Source organism: Hyperolius riggenbachi, chromosome 4 (genome assembly GCF_040937935.1).
Source record: "Hyperolius riggenbachi isolate aHypRig1 chromosome 4, aHypRig1.pri, whole genome shotgun sequence".
Taxonomy (NCBI): Eukaryota; Metazoa; Chordata; class Amphibia; order Anura; family Hyperoliidae; genus Hyperolius; species Hyperolius riggenbachi.
In genome coordinates this window covers 282,183,055-282,203,444 of record NC_090649.1, presented here as the reverse complement: position 1 = coordinate 282,203,444, position 20,390 = coordinate 282,183,055, and the positions used below count along the sequence as shown (strand labels likewise).

At 47.5% G+C, this 20,390-nt stretch overlaps 1 protein-coding gene across 1 annotated transcript in view; it reads right to left on the bottom strand.

The window, feature by feature from the left end:
* Nucleotides 1-1,556: 1,556 nt before the first annotated feature.
* Nucleotides 1,557-20,390, bottom strand: part of RWDD1 (RWD domain containing 1) — a 39,020-nt gene continuing 20,186 nt past the window's right edge. The window contains exons 4-7 of the mRNA XM_068279464.1: nt 13,905-14,048; nt 12,939-13,071; nt 6,030-6,092; nt 1,557-1,840 (exon numbers count right to left, since the gene is read on the bottom strand). Coding sequence (XP_068135565.1) covers nt 1,731-1,840; nt 6,030-6,092; nt 12,939-13,071; nt 13,905-14,048 — 450 coding nt within the window. The 3' untranslated portion in view covers nt 1,557-1,730. The remainder of the gene's footprint in view (nt 1,841-6,029; nt 6,093-12,938; nt 13,072-13,904; nt 14,049-20,390) is intronic.

Here is a 20,390-nt window from a genome sequence, read left to right as displayed (position 1 = left end):
ACGTTCTTAAATTAGCTGTATGTTCGTAATGAATGTAAAAACTGGTTTAAACCGATCTTTTAAAATTTGTCTGGACCATGTAGACCCATAGCAACCATGATAGATGGGTCTTACAGATCACATACTAAGTCACAGCAATGTGCATGACTGCCTAAAGTAAAAACACCTAATTGAGCCAAAAAACCTGGGAGTGGATTAACTAATAACTGATAAATTTTACAACTCTCCCCTGGGTCAGATCAGAGCATACTGATTGCTGAAAGGTCAGTGAGCTCTATTTTCTACTATTGCCAGTACATACCCACATCCACAGTACAAACCATAGCATTAATAAATCCAGAACATTGTTGAATGGTCTTTGTGTAGGTGCTGCACATGGCTGTAGTAACACAATAATATGTTTACAAACATTTCAGTAAGGCCTGGAACCCACTAGCAGTACATTACTAAGCTATTCCTAAACGCTTGTGATTTGAAAAGCTCTTGCTAAAGTAATATTATGATTGTGATCCCACTTGAGCTATGTGATTTTATAAAAATCCCCGGTACTTATCCGTTAGCATCCGGCAGGTGGCGCTGTTGATGTTAATTCCAATCATAATTACTTCACGTCAACCTGTGAATGTAAACTGCCGGATGCGCCCGGCTTAAACAGATCAAGCCGCCGGCTTGCTTCGTGAGTGTCTCGCTCTCCTCCCCCTCTTGCCCTCTCTCGTATGAGCCTTGGGGAGGGGACATGCGTGTCCCCCCAGAGTCGTTCGTCGCGGCATTGCGCCGAACGACTCTGGGGGGACACGCATGTCCCCTCCCCAGTGTTCTATAGGAGAGAGGGCAAGAGGGGGAGAAGAGCGAGACACGAAGCAAGCCGGCGGCTTGATCTGTTTAAGCCGGGCGCATCCGGCGGTTTACATTCACAGGTTGACGTGAAGTAATTATGATTGGAATTAACATCAACAGCGCCACCTGCCGGATGTGCCCGGCTAACGGATAAGTACCAAATCCCCATAGCATTGCATCAGCAAGAGCTTTTCAAAACCACTAGCGCAGGGTTTCTCAAACCTGTCTTTATCACTCCCCAACGGTGCATGTTCTGCAGGCAACCTCACCTATGCACAGGTGGGGTAATTAGTGTTTCAGCTGCATGGAATCCGCCTGAGACACTAATTACCCCCACCTGTGCATAGGTCAGGTTGCCTGCAAAACATGCACCGTTGGGGAGTCACAAGGATATGTTTGAGAAACACTGCGCTAGCGCTTACAAAAAACAGCTAGTGGGTTTCAGCCCTTCCTCCACTATGTAGTGATATGACCCAGGCAAGAGCTACAGACATCTGCCACCTAATGGAAATCCCCATTTACAAGCTTTGGTTCAGGACTTCTGGCTTCTTCCAATGTTGTTCACTCAGGGGATAGGTTCAGTGCCACAGTCCCAGAACCACTATGCAGCACAAGTCAGAACACTGCTACTTGCTCTCCAGTTCTAAAAGTAGCAAATGAAAACCATAGAACACAGGGATAGTTTTGCTCAAGGTGTTACTAATCCAGCCATTAAAGTGTTCCAGTTTATGGTAAGCCGCTTTATTCAGCCTGAGCTGTGAAGGTTATCAGAAGAATATTCTCCTAATAATTAAAATAGGACTTAAAAAAAATAACAGCCGTGGATATATGCTTGTTACAGACACAGATACTGTGACTTCCTTATTTTCCTAAGAGTTCTCAATTCATGACATTTAGTCACTTTCTAAATCAAGTGGGTTATAATCTGGATCATCTTCATCATCCAATTCTAAATCATCCAAATCCTGGAACAGGGATTCATCCACCTCAACGCTGTTACCAGCTGTGAATAAAAGAAACAGTTCTTAGGTTAGCAAAAAATATAAGGTTTAAAAAAATACATAGAAACACACACTCACAGAAAAATTCAATTAGCCAATGTGGGTGGCACTACAAATAAAAGGGTTGTTTTTATTTGTGGAGCTCCACCTGCTGGTATGATAAAGATTGTGCACAGTGTGACATGATGCGAAAAGGTTTCTTTAGGGCTTGAATAGGACAGCTCAGCATTGCGCTCAAAATGCGTGCAGCAGTGTGTTGTGACAACCCACTACTGAACAGAGAATCAGTGTGTACCTATCAGACAGTGCTATGCATTGTCGCACATGCCCTCAGTGTAGACCTGGAGGCCCTCTAAAAAGACAGCTCATATTAGCACAGTGTTTCCCAAACCCGTCCTCGGGATCCCCCAGCAGTGCATGTTTTGCACGCAACCTCAACTATGCACAGTGGGGGGTGTATTTACTGTCTCAGCTACATGGAATCCACCTAGCTGTGCATAGGTGAGGTTTCCTGCAAGACATGCTCCGTTGGTGGGTCATGAGGACAGGTTTGAGAAACACTGCTTTAGCAGTTCTCAACCTAAAATTGTAACCTCAACAAAAGAAGATTGAGTTTCAGGACAATGGAAATCCTTTATAAAAAAATAAATTCAGGAATGGAAATCCCTTTAAAAAAAGATGGATTAAGGCATAAATTAAGTGAGAGGACTACAGAAGCTGGCTGATCTCAATTTAAACAATGCCAGTTGCCTGACAGTCCTCCTGAGTTTTCTGGCATCAGTAGTGTCTGAATCGCACACCTGAAACTAGCATGTGGCTCAGTCAAACATCTAAACTGCATGCTATTTCGGGGTCTACAGGCAGAGGATCAGCAGGACTGCCAGGCAATTTGCATGGTTTAAAAGGAAAAAAAATGTCAGTCTCCATATTCCTCTCACTTCAAGTGTCCTTTTAGCAGATAACCAGATCAGTGCAGGTCCTTCAAGTGATCCAGACATTATAAGCCAGCTTTGATGGCAATGTGGTTGCTTGGCAACCCATACAAATAAATAGGAATGTGGAGTGTTTCCTCAACCACACCCTGGTGATAGTCTGGAAGGTCCCTTCCAGACTATCACCAAGGTGTGGATGAGGCAACACTCCATTAGTGGGAGTGGCCTATTAGTTCACACCTAGATACCATCTTAGCGCACCTGACTACACGCCACTGGGGATGCACACAGATACCCAGCAGCAAACAATACAGCATTTATCAGCCACAAAGTAAAGTACTGTGCCATTCTTAGGAGTGCTGTGCAGCAGGGAAAGTCATTGAGATGCAAATAATTCTGCTTTGATGCAGGCCTGTGCAAGTTTTGCATGCAAATTTACAAAGCTTAAAAATGGACTAATGGAAACCTGCCAAGGTGGAATTAGACTGCACCAATTTCAAGATGCATATATTATCATAATCCTGCATCAACTCAGAATTATTTGCATATCATTGACCATCCCTACTGAACAGGTAAGGCTAACTGAATTTGTAGTGCTAATCTGCACAATGAACAGCAACCACAAAGCTTGTATGGCTGTGAACATGGCTACTAAGCACTTGAGGTTCTCAGATCTGCTTGTTACAGTCCAAATCATGTGTGACTGTGCTACGCATGCAGGTGGTGGAGTGTGCCATCAGCCGGGATCACATGTGACTGTGCTACGCATGCAGGTGGTGGAGTGTGCCATCAGCCCGGATCACGTGTGACTGTGCTACGCATGCAGGTGGTGGAGTGTGCCATCAGCCCGGATCACGTGTGACTGTGCTACGCATGCAGGTGGTGGCGTGTGCCATCAGCCGGGATCACGTGTGACTGTGCTACGCATGCAGGTGGTGGAGTGTGCCATCAGCCGGGATCACGTGCGACTGTGCTACGCATGCAGGTGGTGGAGTGTGCCATCAGCCCGGATCACGTGTGACTGTGCTACGCATGCAGGTGGTGGAGTGTGTTATCAGCCCGCATCAAGTGTGACTGTGCTACGCATGCAGGTGGTGGAGTGTGCCATCAGCCGGGATCACGTGTGACTGTGCTACGCATGCAAGTGGTGGAGTGTGCCATCAGCCCGCATCACGTGTGACTGTGCTACGCATGCAGGTGGTGGAGTGTGCCATCAGCCGGTATCACATGTGACTGTGCTACGCATGCAGGTGGTGGAGTGTGTCATCAGCCGGGATCACGTGTGACTGTGCTACGCATGCAGGTGGTGGAGTGTGTTATTAGCCTGCATCACGTGTGACTGTGCTACGCATGCAGGTGGTGGAGTGTCATCAGCCGGGATCACGTGTGACTGTGCTACGCATGCAGGTGGTGGAGTGTGTTATTAGCCTGCATCACGTGTGACTGTGCTACGCATGCAGGTGGTGGAGTGTGCCATCAGCCAGGATCACGTGTGACTGTGCTACACATGCAGGTGGTGGAGTGTGCCATCAGCCCGCATCACATGTGACTGTGCTACGCATGCAGGTGGTGGAGTGTGTCATCAGCCGGGATCACGTGTGACTGTGCTACGCATGCAGGTGGTGGAGTGTGCCATCAGCCCGCATCACGTGTGACTGTGCTACGCATGCAGGTGGTGGGGTGTGTCATCAGCTGGGATCACGTGTGACTGTGCTACGCATGCAGGTGGTGGGGTGTGTCATCAGCTGGGATCACGTGTGACTGTGCTACGCATGCAGGTGGTGGGGTGTGTCATCAGCCCGCATCACATGTGACTGTGCTACGCATGCAGGTGGTGGAGTGTGCCATCAGCCCGCATCACATGTGACTGTGCTACGCATGCAGGTGGTGGAGTGTGTCATCAGCCGGGATCACGTGTGACTGTGCTACGCATGCAGGTGGTGGAGTGTGCCATCAGCCCGCATCACGTGTGACTGTGCTACGCATGCAGGTGGTGGGGTGTGTCATCAGCTGGGATCACGTGTGACTGTGCTACGCATGCAGGTGGTGGGGTGTGTCATCAGCCTGCATCACGTGTGACTGTGCTACGCATGCAGGTGGTGGAGTGTGCCATCAGCCCGCATCACGTGTGACTGTGCTACGCATGCAGGTGGTGGAGTGTGCCATCAGCCGGGATCCCGTGCGATTGTGCTACACATGCAGGTGGTGGAGTGTGCCATCAGCCGGGATCCCGTGCGACTGTGCTACGCATGCAGGTGGTGGAGTGTGCCATCAGCCCGGATCACATGTGACTGTGCTACACATGCAGGTGGAGTGTGCCATCAGCCTGGATCACGTGTGACTGTGCTACACATGCAGGTGGTGGAGTGTGCCATCAGCCGGGATCACATGTGACTGTGCTACGCATGCAGGTGGTGGAGTGTGCCATCAGCCCACATCACGTGTGACTGTGCTACGCATGCAGGTGGTGGAGTGTGCCATCAGCCGGGATCACGTGTGACTGTGCTACGCATGCAGGTGGTGGCGTGTGCCATCAGCCCGGATCACGTGTGACTGTGCTACACATGCAGGTGGTGGAGTGTGCCATCAGCCGGGATCACCTGCGACTGTGCTACGCATGCAGGTGGTGGAGTGTGCCATCAGCCGGGATCACATGTGACTGTGCTACGCATGCAGGTGGTGGAGTGTGCCATGAGGCCGGATCACGTGTGACTGTGCTACGCATGCAGGTGGTGGAGTGTGCCATCAGCCGGGATCACGTGTGACTGTGCTACGCATGCAGGTGGTGGAGTGTGCCATCAGCCGGGATCACGTGCGACTGTGCTACACATGCAGGTGGTGGAGTGTGCCATCAGCCCGGATCACGTGCGACTGTGCTACACATGCAGGTGGTGGAGTGTGCCATCAGCCCGGATCACGTGAGACTGTGCTACGCATGCAGGTGGTGGAGTGTGCCATGAGGCCGGATCATGTGTGACTGTGCTACGCATGCAGGTGGTGGAGCGTGCCATGAGGCCGGATCACGTGACTGTGCTACACATGCAGGTGGTGGAGTGTTTCATCAGCCCGGATCACGTGTGACTGTGCTACGCATGCAGGTGGAGAGAAACTGAACTAAACAGAGCTGGCCTGATTGTGCCTAGTAAAATACAAGCAGATATTTACATCCAATCAATTGATTGTACTGTCTGAGAATTATACGCATCAGGCTTGCCTACACGTGTAAAGAAGGAAAAACAAAAGACACAAAACAACACACCTTCTTCCAAGAATTTAATGTCAGAGGTGTCCAGATTATGATCCGTTTCAAATAGCTGTTTCCCTGCATGAGAAAAGTGGACTTTCGTAAATATCATCCAAAATCAAAAAAAAAAAAAAAAAAAGTTTTAACAATAAGGATATCGACCGTAATTGCTTAGAATACATTAAATACAAATCCTTATAACAGTTAACACCTCTTCACATTATTGTCCATATAATTATCATACTGATTTTTCTTACATAGTAATGACATCTGCAGAAAAATCACAATGCTTCTTTCTCCATCCAGATCTCAGCACAGCTAGTACATATGGGTATGTTCTATTCAGTTCAGAGACAAAGGGGTCTGTGCTGTGCAAGGATACCCGAAGTGCCGTGTGACATGAGACAGACATTGGTATGAACAGTACCAAGCACACTAATAACTATGTGGTGTTCGCTTTTTTTTCTTTCTCTGTCTGAAAGCGTTAAATATCAGGTATATAAGTGGCTGACTCAGTCAGGAAGTGACTACAGCAGTGGTCCTCAAACTAAGGCCCGCAGGCCAAATGTGGCCCCCTGAGGCTTTTTTCCCGCCCCCCCACAACGTCAACCCCGCCAGCGGGTTGTTAACCCCTCAATCACCGCAATGGAAGCGTATAATGCGCTTTATAATGTATACAAAGCGTATTATACAGGCGGCTTCCTGCCCTGGTGGTCCCAGTGATCGAGGGACCACCAGGGTAGGCTGCAGCCCTCCCTGTCTGCACCCAAGCACATTGATCTGCCCCCCCTACCCCCTGATCGCCCCACAGCACCCCTCAGATCCCCCCATGCCCACCCCCCAGACCCGTTTGCACCCAATCACTCCCCTAATCACCCATCAATCACTCCCTGTCACTATCGGTCACTGCTATTTTTAGATTAGGTCCTAAACTGCCCCCTGGGGGCTCCTGATCACCCCCACCACACCCTCAGATCCTCCCCAGACCCCCCCCCCCGTGTACTGTATACATCTATTCTCCCCTGCAATCACCAACTGATCACCTGTCAATCACAAATCACTCACCCCCTGTCACTGCCACCCATCAGCTCAGACCCTAACCTGCCCCTTGTGGGCACCTGATCACCCTCCCACTCCCTCAGATTGCCCGCAGACCCACCCTCAGATCACCTCCGAAAGTGCATTGTTTACATCTGCTCTCCCCTCTAATCACCCAGTGATCACCCATCAAACACCTTGTAACCACCTGTCACTGCTACCCATCAGATCAGACCCTAATCTGCCCCTTGCGGGCATCCAATCACCCGCTACACCCTCAAATAGCCCCCCAGACCCCCTATGATCAACTCGCCAGTGCACTGCTTGCATATATTCTCCCCTGTAATCACCTGCTGATCACCTATCAATCACCCCGTCACTGCTACCCATCAGATTAGACCCTAATCTGCCCCTTGCGGGCATCCAATCACCCGCCCACACCCTCAGATACATCTGTTCTCCCCTCTAATTACCCATCAATCACCCCGTCACTACTACCCATCAGATCAGACCCTCATTTGCCCCTTGCGGGCACTTAATGACCGGCCCACACCCTCAGATCGCCCTCAGATACCCCCGATCACGTCCCCAGTACATTGCTTGCATCTATTCCCCCCCCCCCCTCTAGTCACACCCAGAGACACCCATCAATCACCTCCTGTCACCCCCTAGCACACCTACCCATCAAATCAGGCCCTAATTTGCCCCGTGTGGGCTCCTGATCACTCGCCCAAACCCTCAAATCCCCCTCAGACCCCCTTCCAAACACCTCCCCAGTGCATTGATTGTATCTATTCTCCCCTCTAATCACCCACTGAGACACCCATCAATCACCTCCTGTCACCCCCTAGCACTCCTATCCATCAGATCAGGCCCTAATCTGCCCCCCTGCGGGCTTCTGATCACCCGGCCAAACCCTCACTCAAAATTTGCAGATGCTTATACCCCTGAACAGTCATTTTGAGGCATTTGGTTTCTAGACTACTCCTCACGGTTTTGGGCCCCTAAAATGCCAGGTCCGTATAGGAACCCCACAAGTGACCCCATTTTAGAAAGAAGACTCCCCAAGGTATTCTGTTAGGTGTATGATGAGTTCATAGATTTTATTTTTTGTCAAAAGTTAGCGGAAATTGATTTTCATTGTTTTTTTTCACAAAGTGTCATTTTCCACTAACTTGTGACAAAAAAAAAAAAAATATGAACTCACCATACACCTTGGGGTGTCTTCTTTCTAAAATGGGGTCACTTGTGGGGTTCCTATACGGGCCTGGCATTTTAGGGACCCAAAACCGTGAGGAGTAGTCTAAAAACCAAATGCCTCAAAATTACCTGTGAATAGGACGTTGGGCCCCTTAGCGCACCTAAGCTGCAAAAAAGTGTCACACATGTGGTATTGCCGTAATCAGGAGAAGTAGTATAATGTGTTTTGGGGTGTATTTTTACATATACCCATGCTGGGTGGGAGAAAACACATACTACTTCTCCCGAGTACAGCGATACCACGTGTGGCACTTTTTTGCACCCTAACTGCGCTAAGGGGCCCAAAGTCCAATGAGTACCTTTATGATTTCACAGGTCATTTTGAGACATTTGGTTTCAAGACTACTCCTCACGGTTTAGGGCCCCTAAAATGCCAGGGCAGTATAGGAACCCCACAAATGACCCCATTTTAGAAAGAAGACACCCCAAGGTACTCTGTTAGGAGTATGGTGAGTTCATAGAAGATTTTATTTTTTGTCACAAGTTAGCGGAAATTGATTTTTATTTTTTTCACAAAGTGTCATTTTCCGCTAACTTGTGACAAAAAAAAATCTATGAAACTACTACTAAAGCAAGAGTAGCTTAATGACAGGAGTGCAAGCTCAGAGTACGCAGCACTGTAGCTTAATGACAGGAGTGCAAGCTCAGAGCACGCTATGCTGCAGTAGTGGCTGGATAGTGTGCTGGTTAAGGGCTGGCTTTGAATCTCGGCTCTTCCTATTCAGTAAGCCAGCACCTATTCAGTAAAGGAGTGCCTGGGCAAGACTCCCTAACACCGCTACTGCCTATAGAGCGCATCCTGGTGGCTGCAGCTCTGGCGCTTTGATTGGTGCAATAGGCTGCCTGTCAAGTTGGATCACGTCCATTAAAGCCAATGGACCCGCCGGGAGTCAGGACGGATTCAGTGGAGCAGCCAACATAAGTTACCTGTGCACGCCAGCTGTACTACCGCAGCATTGTGTGCACAGAGCTTGCGCTCCTGTCATTAAGCTGCGCTGCTTTAGCAGTACAGCTTGATGAATCTACCTCTGAGAAATGGAGAAGATGACATCTGCACTACTGCAGCTGCCATCTAGATGAGCTTCTTGCTGTTGGCGCAGGAAGTGGTGCTCTTATTTTGTTGATCGAGCACAGGCTGGAGTGCATGGCGGTTAATGATCAACAGCCATATAACTTTATATTGCATCAAATGGTACACAGCTAGCAATGGTGGCATCCTTATCATATATTTCACTGGGTTTCTGCTGAAGTCTGACAAAATATCTACTGATGCACTATGATAATCCAGATAACCAGTATCATCAATATCAAAGAGATATCATTTACTTGTTCTACCCAAACTCTTAGGGGTCGTTCACAATAGGGGCGTTTGACTTTTAAGCGCTGGCGATTTTCAAAATCACCCTGAAAGTGGTTGTGCAATGATTCTCTATGAGAAAGTTCACATCTGAGCGGTTAGCTTCCGATCCGCTCAGAAAAGCACTACATGGGCCATTTTTGAGGCGATTCCGCCTCAATGGAAAGTATAGATAAACGCAAAACGCTCACAAAATCGCTTTGTGCAGCGATTGCATGAGAGTTTTTAATAATACATTGTATTTATTCTTTTCCGGATCAAAGAGTTCACTTCTTGACTGATGACAGGAAGTGAAAAAACGCAATCGCTCTACAAAAGCGCTTAAAAGGGAAGGTTCAGGGAGGGCTGTACAAAAATAAAAATCAATATCCACTTACCTGGGGCTTCCTCCAGCCCGTGGCAGGCAGGAGGTACCCTCGCCGCCGCTCCGCAGGCTCCCGGTGGTCTCCGGTGGCCGACCCGACCTGGCCAGGCCGGCTGCCAGGTCGGGCTCTTCTGCGCTCCAAGGCCTGGCACTTCTGCGTCCCACGCGGGCGCGCTGTCGTCATCGGACGTCCGCCGGGCTGTACTGCGCAGTCGCAGAAGTGCCAGGCCTTGGAGCGCAGAAGAGCCCGACCTGGCAGCCGGCCTGGCCAGGTCGGGTCGGCCACCGGAGACCACCGGGAGCCTGCGGAGTGGCGGCGAGGGCACCTCCTGCCTGCCACGGGCTGGAGGAAGCCCCAGGTAAGTGGATATTGATTTTTTTTTTTTTTTTTTACAGCCCTCCCTGAACCTTCCCTTTAACAAAAACATCCAATGCACAGAAATCGGGGAAAAAAAAGCACCAAAAAACAGCGAACGTGATTGGAGAACAATGTGAACCAGGCCATATTGTACATGGAGGGCATTATAGACTATAAATTAAACAGAGATAATTATGGTTATTATACTGAAAGGCATATAGTATACCCAAGTGATTGAGGCCCCTCAATCATGCAGCATTAAGACAGCCTTGCATGACAGGCTCTAGCCTTCACACTGAAAGCGGACCTGAAATCTTGCACAGGAGAGAAGGAGATCACAGAGAAATTCACCCTGTATGTGTTTATAGAGAACATTCTGTCTAATTCTCCCTTCTCAGGAAGTAATGAGCTAGGGGCCAACTTGTGACGCCGCTCTGCCTTCCCCTCCGCTCGCCAGTAGCCCTATAATGATTCCTATAGGACTACAAGAAACTGACCAAATATGTCAATAGATTTTTCTCCAGACGCCATTTTTTGTAGTCCTATAGCAATTTGTATGGGACTTTGGAGCATGACTGCAGGAGTCCTGATCAAGGAAGAGGAGCAGTGGAGAGGGAAGGCAGTACAGAGGCATTGACATAATGAGCGAAGAGTGGGGAGGGGCAGCCAACACTGTGCCAGTAGCAGCTGCCCCTATGCCAGAAACAGTCACTCCTTAGCAGCTGCCACTATGCCAGCAGTCACTGGTTATCAGCTGTAACTGTACCAGCAGCAGTAGCAGCTACTGATCAGCAGCCTCCACTGTGCCTACAGCGGTATGCCTGCATACTGAATGGGACATACTAACTGCACGTGGAATATGGATTATTTCCCATGGAAGTGTTTTATTTGACAAAATGTAATAGGTATAGTGTACCTAGGGGCAATCAGCAAACATGTTTAATTTCATTAATTCAGCCCTCTAGCAATATCAAGACCAGTGAGTGATATGGCACCTGGCCTAAAATGTTTGCACACCCCCTAATGTAGAAGCAGGAAGAAAAGTGTTAGGTGTGGGGGCTGGAAGGTTAGTGGCAGAATAAGTGGCAGAAAGGTTAGTGTAGGTGCAGCAACAGTGAATAGCAGTAGCAGAACGGTTACTGTAGGTGTAGCAGCAGTGAGTAGTGCTAGTACAAGAGCTAGTGTTAGGTGTAGCGGTAGTAGAAAGGTTAGCGTGAGAGAAAGGATTAGAATGAGTTTGACACAACTTATCAAGCTGGCCATACACTAGGCCGATTCCCGCCAGATCGACGGCAGATTCGATCACTGGGATCGAATCTGCTGTCACATCGTTCCCGCAACACGCCGAATTTCGATCCATTTCGTCCGATCCCGTCGATCGCTCCGTGCGGAAAATTACCGTCGATCGCCCGCGGGTAGGGAGCGCGTCGCTAGCGGCGTTCGAGTACCCGATGACCGACGCAATAGAGCCCGCATACATTACCTGCTCCGCCGGCACGACTGCCCCCGGTCACCGCTGCTCTGTGTCCGCGCTGGTCTCCGACATGCTTCAGTTCCTCCTGCCCGGCAGGAAGTTTAAACAGTAGAGGGCGCTCTACTGTTTAAACTTCCTGCTGGGCAGGAAGAAGAAGTAAAACATGCCGGCCCTGGAGACCAGAGCGGAGACGTAGCAGCGGTGACCGGGGGCCACAACAGATTGTGAACGGTTTCAGGCTGAAATCGGTTCTCAATCTGTTTGCAGTAAAGGTAGCCATACGATCCCTCTCTGATCAGATTCGATCAGAGAGGGATCTATCTGTTGGTCGAATCTGATGGCAAATCGACCAGTATATGGATACATTTAGTATAATATCGGTAATATAAAATTACTGATAATCTATTATCAGCTACCTGCCCCAAACTCATTAGCGTAAATTGTAAATTTACACCCCAACTGTAAAAGTTTGTGGTTCCCTACAAAACGTGTAAGGTTAGTGGACCTTGAGGATAGTTACAAAAAAGTCATTCATCCATCAAGTCCAACCAGAAAAAAAAAATGCACCCTAACATATCCCAGTCGATCCAGAGGAAGGCAAACAAAAACCCTTACAAGGCTGGGCCAAATAACCTTTAAGGCGAAAAAAAAAAATCCTTCCAGACTTCAGGTGGCAGTCAGATCAATTCCCTGGATCAACTTTGCTGGGAATGGACTAGTACTAATAGCCACAGATGTCCTTCAATGCAAGGAAAGCATCCAAACCCCTTTGTCATAACTACTTCCTGTGATAAAACATTCCACATTTTAACAACTCACTGTAAAGAGCCCTTTCCTAAATTGATGGCAAAACATTTTTTTTATCCATATTCAGATCATATCCCCTTGTTCTTTGCACAAGCCTAGGGACAAAAAGCTCATCTGCCAAGCTTTTGTATTGACCTCTGATATATTTATACATGTTAAAATCGGGTCACCTCTTAGCTGTCTAAATAAGGTCAGGAAACTGCAGTATAGAGTACATTACATGGGAATGCAATCTGGCTACAAAAATGTCCTACTATACTTCTTACCAGTTAATTTACTCTTTCCAGATTGTTCGTCTTCCTTCTGTTTCTTTCTTCTTAAGTCAGCAATCTCTGCTTCAAATTTAGCTTTCCAACTAAGAAAGTTTTCAATTGTTACAGGTGTTCCATGAAAACGTACCTAGGAAAGTCAGGTAACAATTTGTGTTTAGTAATGCACTATTTGAAAACATTTTAATCACTTATGAATCAACCGAAATTATTTTAGTTCAGGAAGAGGAATGACAGCCTATCGCATCACTCCTTAGGATTTTTTTTTGCTCTCAAGACTGAACTGTTGCAGGTGTGTGCCTCAAGCCAAACATGACAGCCAGGCAACTGGCAGTTATAAGTAATCTGTAACAAAACAAAAGCCCCTGGGGGGTACTTTGGGAGGGGGAAGCCTATGGATCCTAATGAGGCTACCCCCAATACTCTTCAACCTCCAGGTTCCAGCACTGGCAGTCCCCAAAAATTTAGCTGACATGCATGTCTGATGTGGCATGCAATATTTACCAAGCACATTAGCGACTTTCTGATGGGTTCCAGTGGAAATAGCAGAGCCTGATCAGGTCTGCTCTGCTGCGCAGGTGCAAGTCGCCTGCACAGTAGAGTGAACCTGATTAGGTTCGGCTATTTCTGTCGGGGCCCATTGGAAAGCCACTACTGTGCGAGTCCTGGAGCTGAGGAGGTAAATATTTACATTGCCGCTGTTCGGGGGCTGCCAGCACTGGACCACAGAAAGTGAAGAGGACAGGGGAAGCTTCATTAGGATCCAGAGGCTTCCCCCTCCCGAAGTAAATACCCCCAGGGGCTGTTTTTTATAGAGATTCTCTTTAAAATAGAATGAATGTGGCAGCATCTGTATTCCTCTCCCCTCAGGTCCCTTTTAAAATTGCAATCACTTGAGAATAAATTCTACATTATACAGCACATAAACAACACAGTATCTCAGTATTACAAAGAGCCACTTACCTTCTCTGCTTCCTCTGCCTCCTTTTCTTGCTCTATTTTTTCCTGTTGTCTTCTAGTTTTTACTTGGTCTATTATTTCATTGAGTCTATCTTGAACTGCAGACACTAGTGTGAAAATCATCACCATTCCTAGATTCTCCTGAGCCTAAAATTATTAAGAGACAAATTTAAGAATAAATTAATGCATGAGCAAAGTTTACCATCAAGCTTGTATATAGGAGAGTGTGGTTCTTAAAGTGAACCTGAGGCGAGTGATATGGAGGCTGCTATAATTATTTCTTGTTAAGCAATACCAGTTGCTTGGCTGTCCTGCTGATCCTCTGCCTCTAATAATGCTAGCCATAGACCATGAAAAAGCATGAGATCAGGTGTTTGACATTATTGTCAGATCTGACAAGATTATCTGCATGCTTGTTTCTGGAGTAATTCAGACACTACAGGCTGGATAGTGTACTGGTTAACCACTTGCCGACCGCCCCCAGCCGATGGGCGGCGGCAAAGACTGAGCCTAAACGACCGCAATACGCCCATCGGCGGAGGCAGGCGTGGTTATGCGGCGATCGCGTCATTCGTGACGCGATCAACCGCCGGCGACTGGCTCTGCCCCCCTCGCGCTGTAACCCGCCGGCCGTTCAGAAGCGCCGGCGGGTTACTAGCACCCGGATCGCCGCACGTACAGTGTATAATAGGCTTTGTAATGTATAGGTTACGGCCAGAACCCGAAGTCTGGCCACTTCGGGTTCTGGCCGGTCAAAGCTAGAAATGGCCAGCTGAAGCGGCCAGTTTAGGAAACGGAGGCTTTTTGCGGACTTTGGCCGGCCAGAACGCATTCTGGCTAGATGTGGCCAGCCAAGTTCCGAAGTGCTGAGCCCCCCGCAGCCTCCTGTCAGCTCGCCCCTGCCCCCTTCCGTCTCCTCGCAGTCTTCCCAGCTGTTCAGCTCCCCGCCCTCAGTCTCCCCTACCGCTGAGCACTGCAGCTTGTCTTCCCGACGTTCTGACTCCCCGTCCCCGCCCCTCCTGTTAGCTCACCCCCGCCCCCCTTCCGTCTCCTTGCAGTCTCCGTGGCTGTTCGGCTCCCCACTCTCAGTCTCCCCTACCAATGTGCACTGCAGCTGCAACGTTCTAAGTCCCCGCCCCTCCTGTCAGCTCGCCCCCGCCCCCTTCCATCTCCTCGCAGTCTCCGTGGCTGTTCGGCTCCCTGCCCTACCATTCAGCAGCTCCCCGGCTTGTCTGCATCTGTTTCCCTGACGATGCACCATCTCTCTGCCACCTGTCTGCCTTCCCATTTCGGCTGCTCCCTGCCACCTCATTTAAGTGGACCTGAACTCTTGCACAGGACAAACGGAAAACAGAGAGAATTGCACCCTGTATGTATTACAGTTTAATCTGTCTAATTCCTCCTCATCTGTGACTAATCACAATTAAAAATTGATGTCTCAGCTGGTTCGGCTAGGGGATGTAATTGGTAAACACAGGATGTTAATATGTCTGCTTCCATGAAAGAAGGAAGTAGTCACACTGCAGATTAATTGTAGGATTTGTATCTGCTGTAACAAATGTTTTTTTCTTTAAGGGCTCAGACACACTATAAGCGCTTTTCTAAGAGCTTGCGATTGATTAGCGCTTTCTGAGGCTTTTTAAAAATAGCTCCCATTCACTTTCATTAAAATCGCAGAAAAAAATGGATGCATACGCGTAAAAACGCATAAGCAATCGTGGCGATTTTTACAGCAATTTTAGTGACAGTGAATGGGAGCCATTTTTAAAAAGCGCTCAGAAAACGCTAATCAATCGCCAGCTCTTAGAAAAGCGTTTATAGTATGCCTGAGCCTTAAGGTTATTATGCTATTTTGTATCTTTCAGAGCAAGACAAAGTTCTGAGTGCCTTTCGTGCTATTGGAAAGGACCTGGGACTTTTACATTTTGGCTTTGGCCAGTTGACTTTGGCCACTTTGCGAACTGGCCGGCCAATGTCAGAAATCCCCAGCATTTTGGACTTTGGCCGATGTCAAATCGGCCAGTTCTAGAAACGGCCGGCCTATTCTAGAATTGGCCGATTTCTGGTTTTGGCCGTAACATATACAAAGCCTATTATACTGGCTGCCTCCTGCCCTGGTGGTCCCAGTGTCCGAGGGTCCACCAGGGCAGGCTGCACCCACCCTAGTTTGCACCCAAGCACACTGATTCCCCCCCCCCCCCCTGATCGCTCACAGCACCCCTCAGACCCCCCCACCCCCTGCCCACCCCCCAGACCACTGTTAGCACCCAATCACCCCCCTAATCACCTATCAATCACTCCCTGTCACTATCTGTCAACGTTATTTTTTTTAACCCTAAACTGCCCCCTGCTCCCTCCTGTTCACCCCCCCCACCCCTCAGATTCTCCCCAGACCCCCCCCCCCCCCCGTGTACTGTATGCATCTATCCCCCCTGATCACCTGCCAATCACCCGTCAATCACCCCCTGTCACTGCCACCGATCAATCAGCCCCTAACCTGCCCCTTGCGGGCAATCTGATCACCCACACCAATAGATCGCCCGCAGATCCGACATCAGATCACCTCCCAAGTGCAGTGTTTACATCTGTTCTCTACACCAAACACCCACTAATTACCCATCAATCACTCATCAATCACCCCTATCACCACCTTTCACTGTTACCCATCAGATCAGACCCTAATCTGCCCCTTGCGGGCACCCAATCACCCACCCACACGCTCAGATTGCCCTCAGACCCCCCCTTATCAATTCGCCAGTGCATGATTTACATCTGTTCTTCCCTGTAATAACCCACTGATCACCTATCAATCACCCCCTGTCACCCCCTAGCACACCTACCCATCAGATCAGGCCCTAATTTGCCCCGTGTGGGCTCTTGATCACTTGGCCAAACCCTCAGACCCCCTTCCGATCACCTCCCCAGTGCATTGATTGCATCTATTTTCCCCTCTAACCACCCCCTGAGACACCCATCAATCACCTCCTGTCACCCTCCTATCCATCAGATCAGGCCCAATACAACCTGTCATCTAAGAGGCCACCCTGCTTATGACCGGTTCCACAAAAATTTGCCCCCTCATAGACCACCTGTCATCAAAATTTGCAGATGCTTATACCCCTGATCAGTCATTTTGAGACATTTGGTTTCCAGACTACTCACGGTTTTGGGCCCGTAAAATGCCAGGGCAGTATAGGAACCCCACAAGTGACCCCATTTTAGAAAAAAGACACCCCAAGGTATTCTGTTAGGTGTATGACGAGTTCATAGAAAATTTTATTTTTTGTCAACAGCGGAAATTGATTTTTATTGTTTTTTTTCACAAAGTGTCATTTTTCACTAACTTGTGACAAAAAATAAATTCTTCTATGAACTCACCATACACCTAACGGAATACCTTGGGGTGTCTTCTTTCTAAAATGGTGTCACTTGTGGGGTTCCTATACTGCCCTGGCATTTTAGGGGCCCTAAACCGTGAGGAGTAGTCTAGAATCCAAATGCCTCAAAATGACCTGTGAATAGGACGTTAGGCCCCTTAGCGCACCTAGGCTGCAAAAAAGTGTCACACGTGGTATCGCCGTATTCAGGAGAAGTAGTATAATGTGTTTTGGGGTGTATTTTTATACATACCCATGCTGGGTGGGAGAAATCTCTCTGTAAATGGACAATTGTGTTTAAAAAAAAAAAATCAAAAATGTGTCATTTACAGAGATATTTCTCCCACCCAGCATGGTTATATGTAAAAATACACCAAAAAACACATTATACTACTTCAGAAGACAGCAAGCAATGGGCAGCGCTCACAGGCTGCAAGTGAAGTGAAAGCTCCAGAGATATGCCTAGCCCCTTGGGGCTAAATACACACCTTGAATACAAATCAGATGCAAATTATGTGCTAACACTAATCTAAATTCTAAAATTTGAATGCAAGCTGACACCCCTGGAGGCAGCTAGCCTGAAGTATACTTAAGTTTTGTACAGCAGAAGGAAATGGCAGCGCTTCCAAACAGACGCTGCACCTGAATTGACTACCTGCACAGGTATGCAGAGCTCAAATAACGGGCAGGTTACACACCTTGCATTCAAAACAGGTACAGTAAAGGGGGGCGTTAGCTTCAGCATAAGTTGTGCACAAATTATCCCTAATAGACTCTCCAACGGCGGTGACGTGCCCCATAGGAGAGAAACTAACCACTAATCTAGCAGTGAAACATATAAAAAAGTGAAGCATGTTCAAACAATGAAAATTGTCCAAAAAAAAAGGTTAAAACCTCAAACTAATGTAACAGTGAAACATATTCAACAGTGAAACATATCCAACAGTGAACCCTAGCTAGTCTAAAATTAAAATCATAATCCTTACCTGGTGCGCTAGCCATAAATGGTATACACATTTGTTCAGAAGACAGCAAGCAATGGGCAGCGCTCACAGGCTGCAAGTGAAGTGAAAGCTCCAGAGATATGCCCAGCCCCTTGGAGCTAAATACACACCTTGAATACAAATCAGATGCAAATTATGTGCTAACACTAATCTAAATTCTAAAATTTGAATGCAAGCTGACACCCCTGGAGGCAGCTAGCCTGAAGTATACTTAAGTTTTGTACAGCAGAAGGAAATGGCAGCGCTTCCAAACAGACGCTGCACCTGAATTGACTACCTGCACAGGTATGCAGAGCTCAAATAACGGGCAGGTTACACACCTTGCATTCAAAACAGGTACAGTAAAGGGGGTAAGGATTATGATTTTAATTTTAGACTAGCTAGGGTTCACTGTTGGATATGTTTCACTGTTGAATATGTTTCACTGTTACATTAGTTTGAGGTTTTAACCTTTTTTTTTGGACAATTTTCATTGTTTGAACATGCTTCACTTTTTTATATGTTTCACTGCTAGATTAGTGGTTAGTTTCTCTCCTATGGGGCACGTCACCGCCGTTGGAGAGTCTATTAGGGATAATTTGTGCACAACTTATGCTGAAGCTAACGCCCCCCTTTACTGTACCTGTTTTGAATGCAAGGTGTGTAACCTGCCCGTTATTTGAGCTCTGCATACCTGTGCAAGTAGTCAATTCAGGTGCAGCGTCTGTTTGGAAGCGCTGCCATTTCCTTCTGCTGTACATTATACTACTTCTCCTGAGTACGGCGATACCAGGTGTGACACTTTTTTGCACCCTAACTGCGCTAAGGGGCCCAAAGTCCAATGAGTACCTTCAGGATTTCAAGGGTCATTTTGCGGCATTTGGTTTCCAGACTCCTCCTCACGGTTTAGGGCCCCTAAAATGCCAGGGCAGTATAGGAACCCTACAAGTGACCCCATTTTAGAAAGAAGACACCCCAAAGTATTCTGTTAGGTGTATGAAGAATTCATAGAAGATTTTATTTTTTGTCACAAGTTAGCGGAAATTGATTTGTATTTTTTTTTCCACAAAGTGTCCTTTTCCGCTAACTTGTGACAAAAAAAAAAAAAAAAAAATCTTCTATGAACTCACCATACTCCTAACAGAATACCTTGGGGTGTCTTCTTTCTAAAATGGGGTCACTTGTAGGGTTCCTATACTGCCCTGGCATTTTAGGGGCCCTAAACCGTGAGGAGTAGTCTAGAATCCAAATGCCTCAAAATGACCTGTGAATAGGACGTTAGGCCCCTTAGCGCACCTAGGTTGCAAAAAAGTGTCACACATGTGGTATCGCCGTACTCAGGAGAAGTAGTATAATGTGTTTTGGGTTGTATTTTTATACATACCCATGCTGAGTGGGAGAAATCTCTCTGTAAATGGACAATTGTGTGTAAAAAATAAAAATCAAACAATTGATTGGGGTGTCTTCTTTCTAAAATGGGGTCATTTGTGGGGTTCCTATACTGCCCTGGCATTTTAGGGGCCCTAAACCGTGAGGAGTAGTCTTGAAACCAAATGTCGCAAAATGACCTGTGAAATCCTAAAGGTACTCATTGGACTTTGGGCCCTTTAGCGCAGTTAGGGTGCAAAAAAGTGCCACACGTGGTATCGCCGTACTCAGGAGAAGTAGTATAATGTGTTTTGGGGTGTATTTTTACACATACCCATGCTGAGTGGGAGAAACATCTCTGTAAATAGACAATTGTGTGTAAAAAAAATAAAAAATTGTCATTTACGGAGATATTTCTCCCACCCAGCATGGGTATGTGTAAAAATACACCCCAAAACACATTATACTACTTCTCCTGAGTACGGCAATACCACATGTGTGGCACTTTTTTTGCAGCCTAACTGCGCTAAGGGGCCCAAAGTCCAATGAGCATCTTTAGGCTTTACAGGGGTGCTTACAATTAGGCACCCCCCAAAATGCCAGGACAGTGAACACACCCCACAAATGACCCCCATTTTGGAAAGTAGACACTTCAAGGTATTCAGAGAGGAGCATAGTGAGTCCGTGGCAGATTTCATTTTTTTTTTGTCGCAAGTTAGAAGAAATGGAAATTATTTTTTTTTGTCACAAAGTGTCATTTT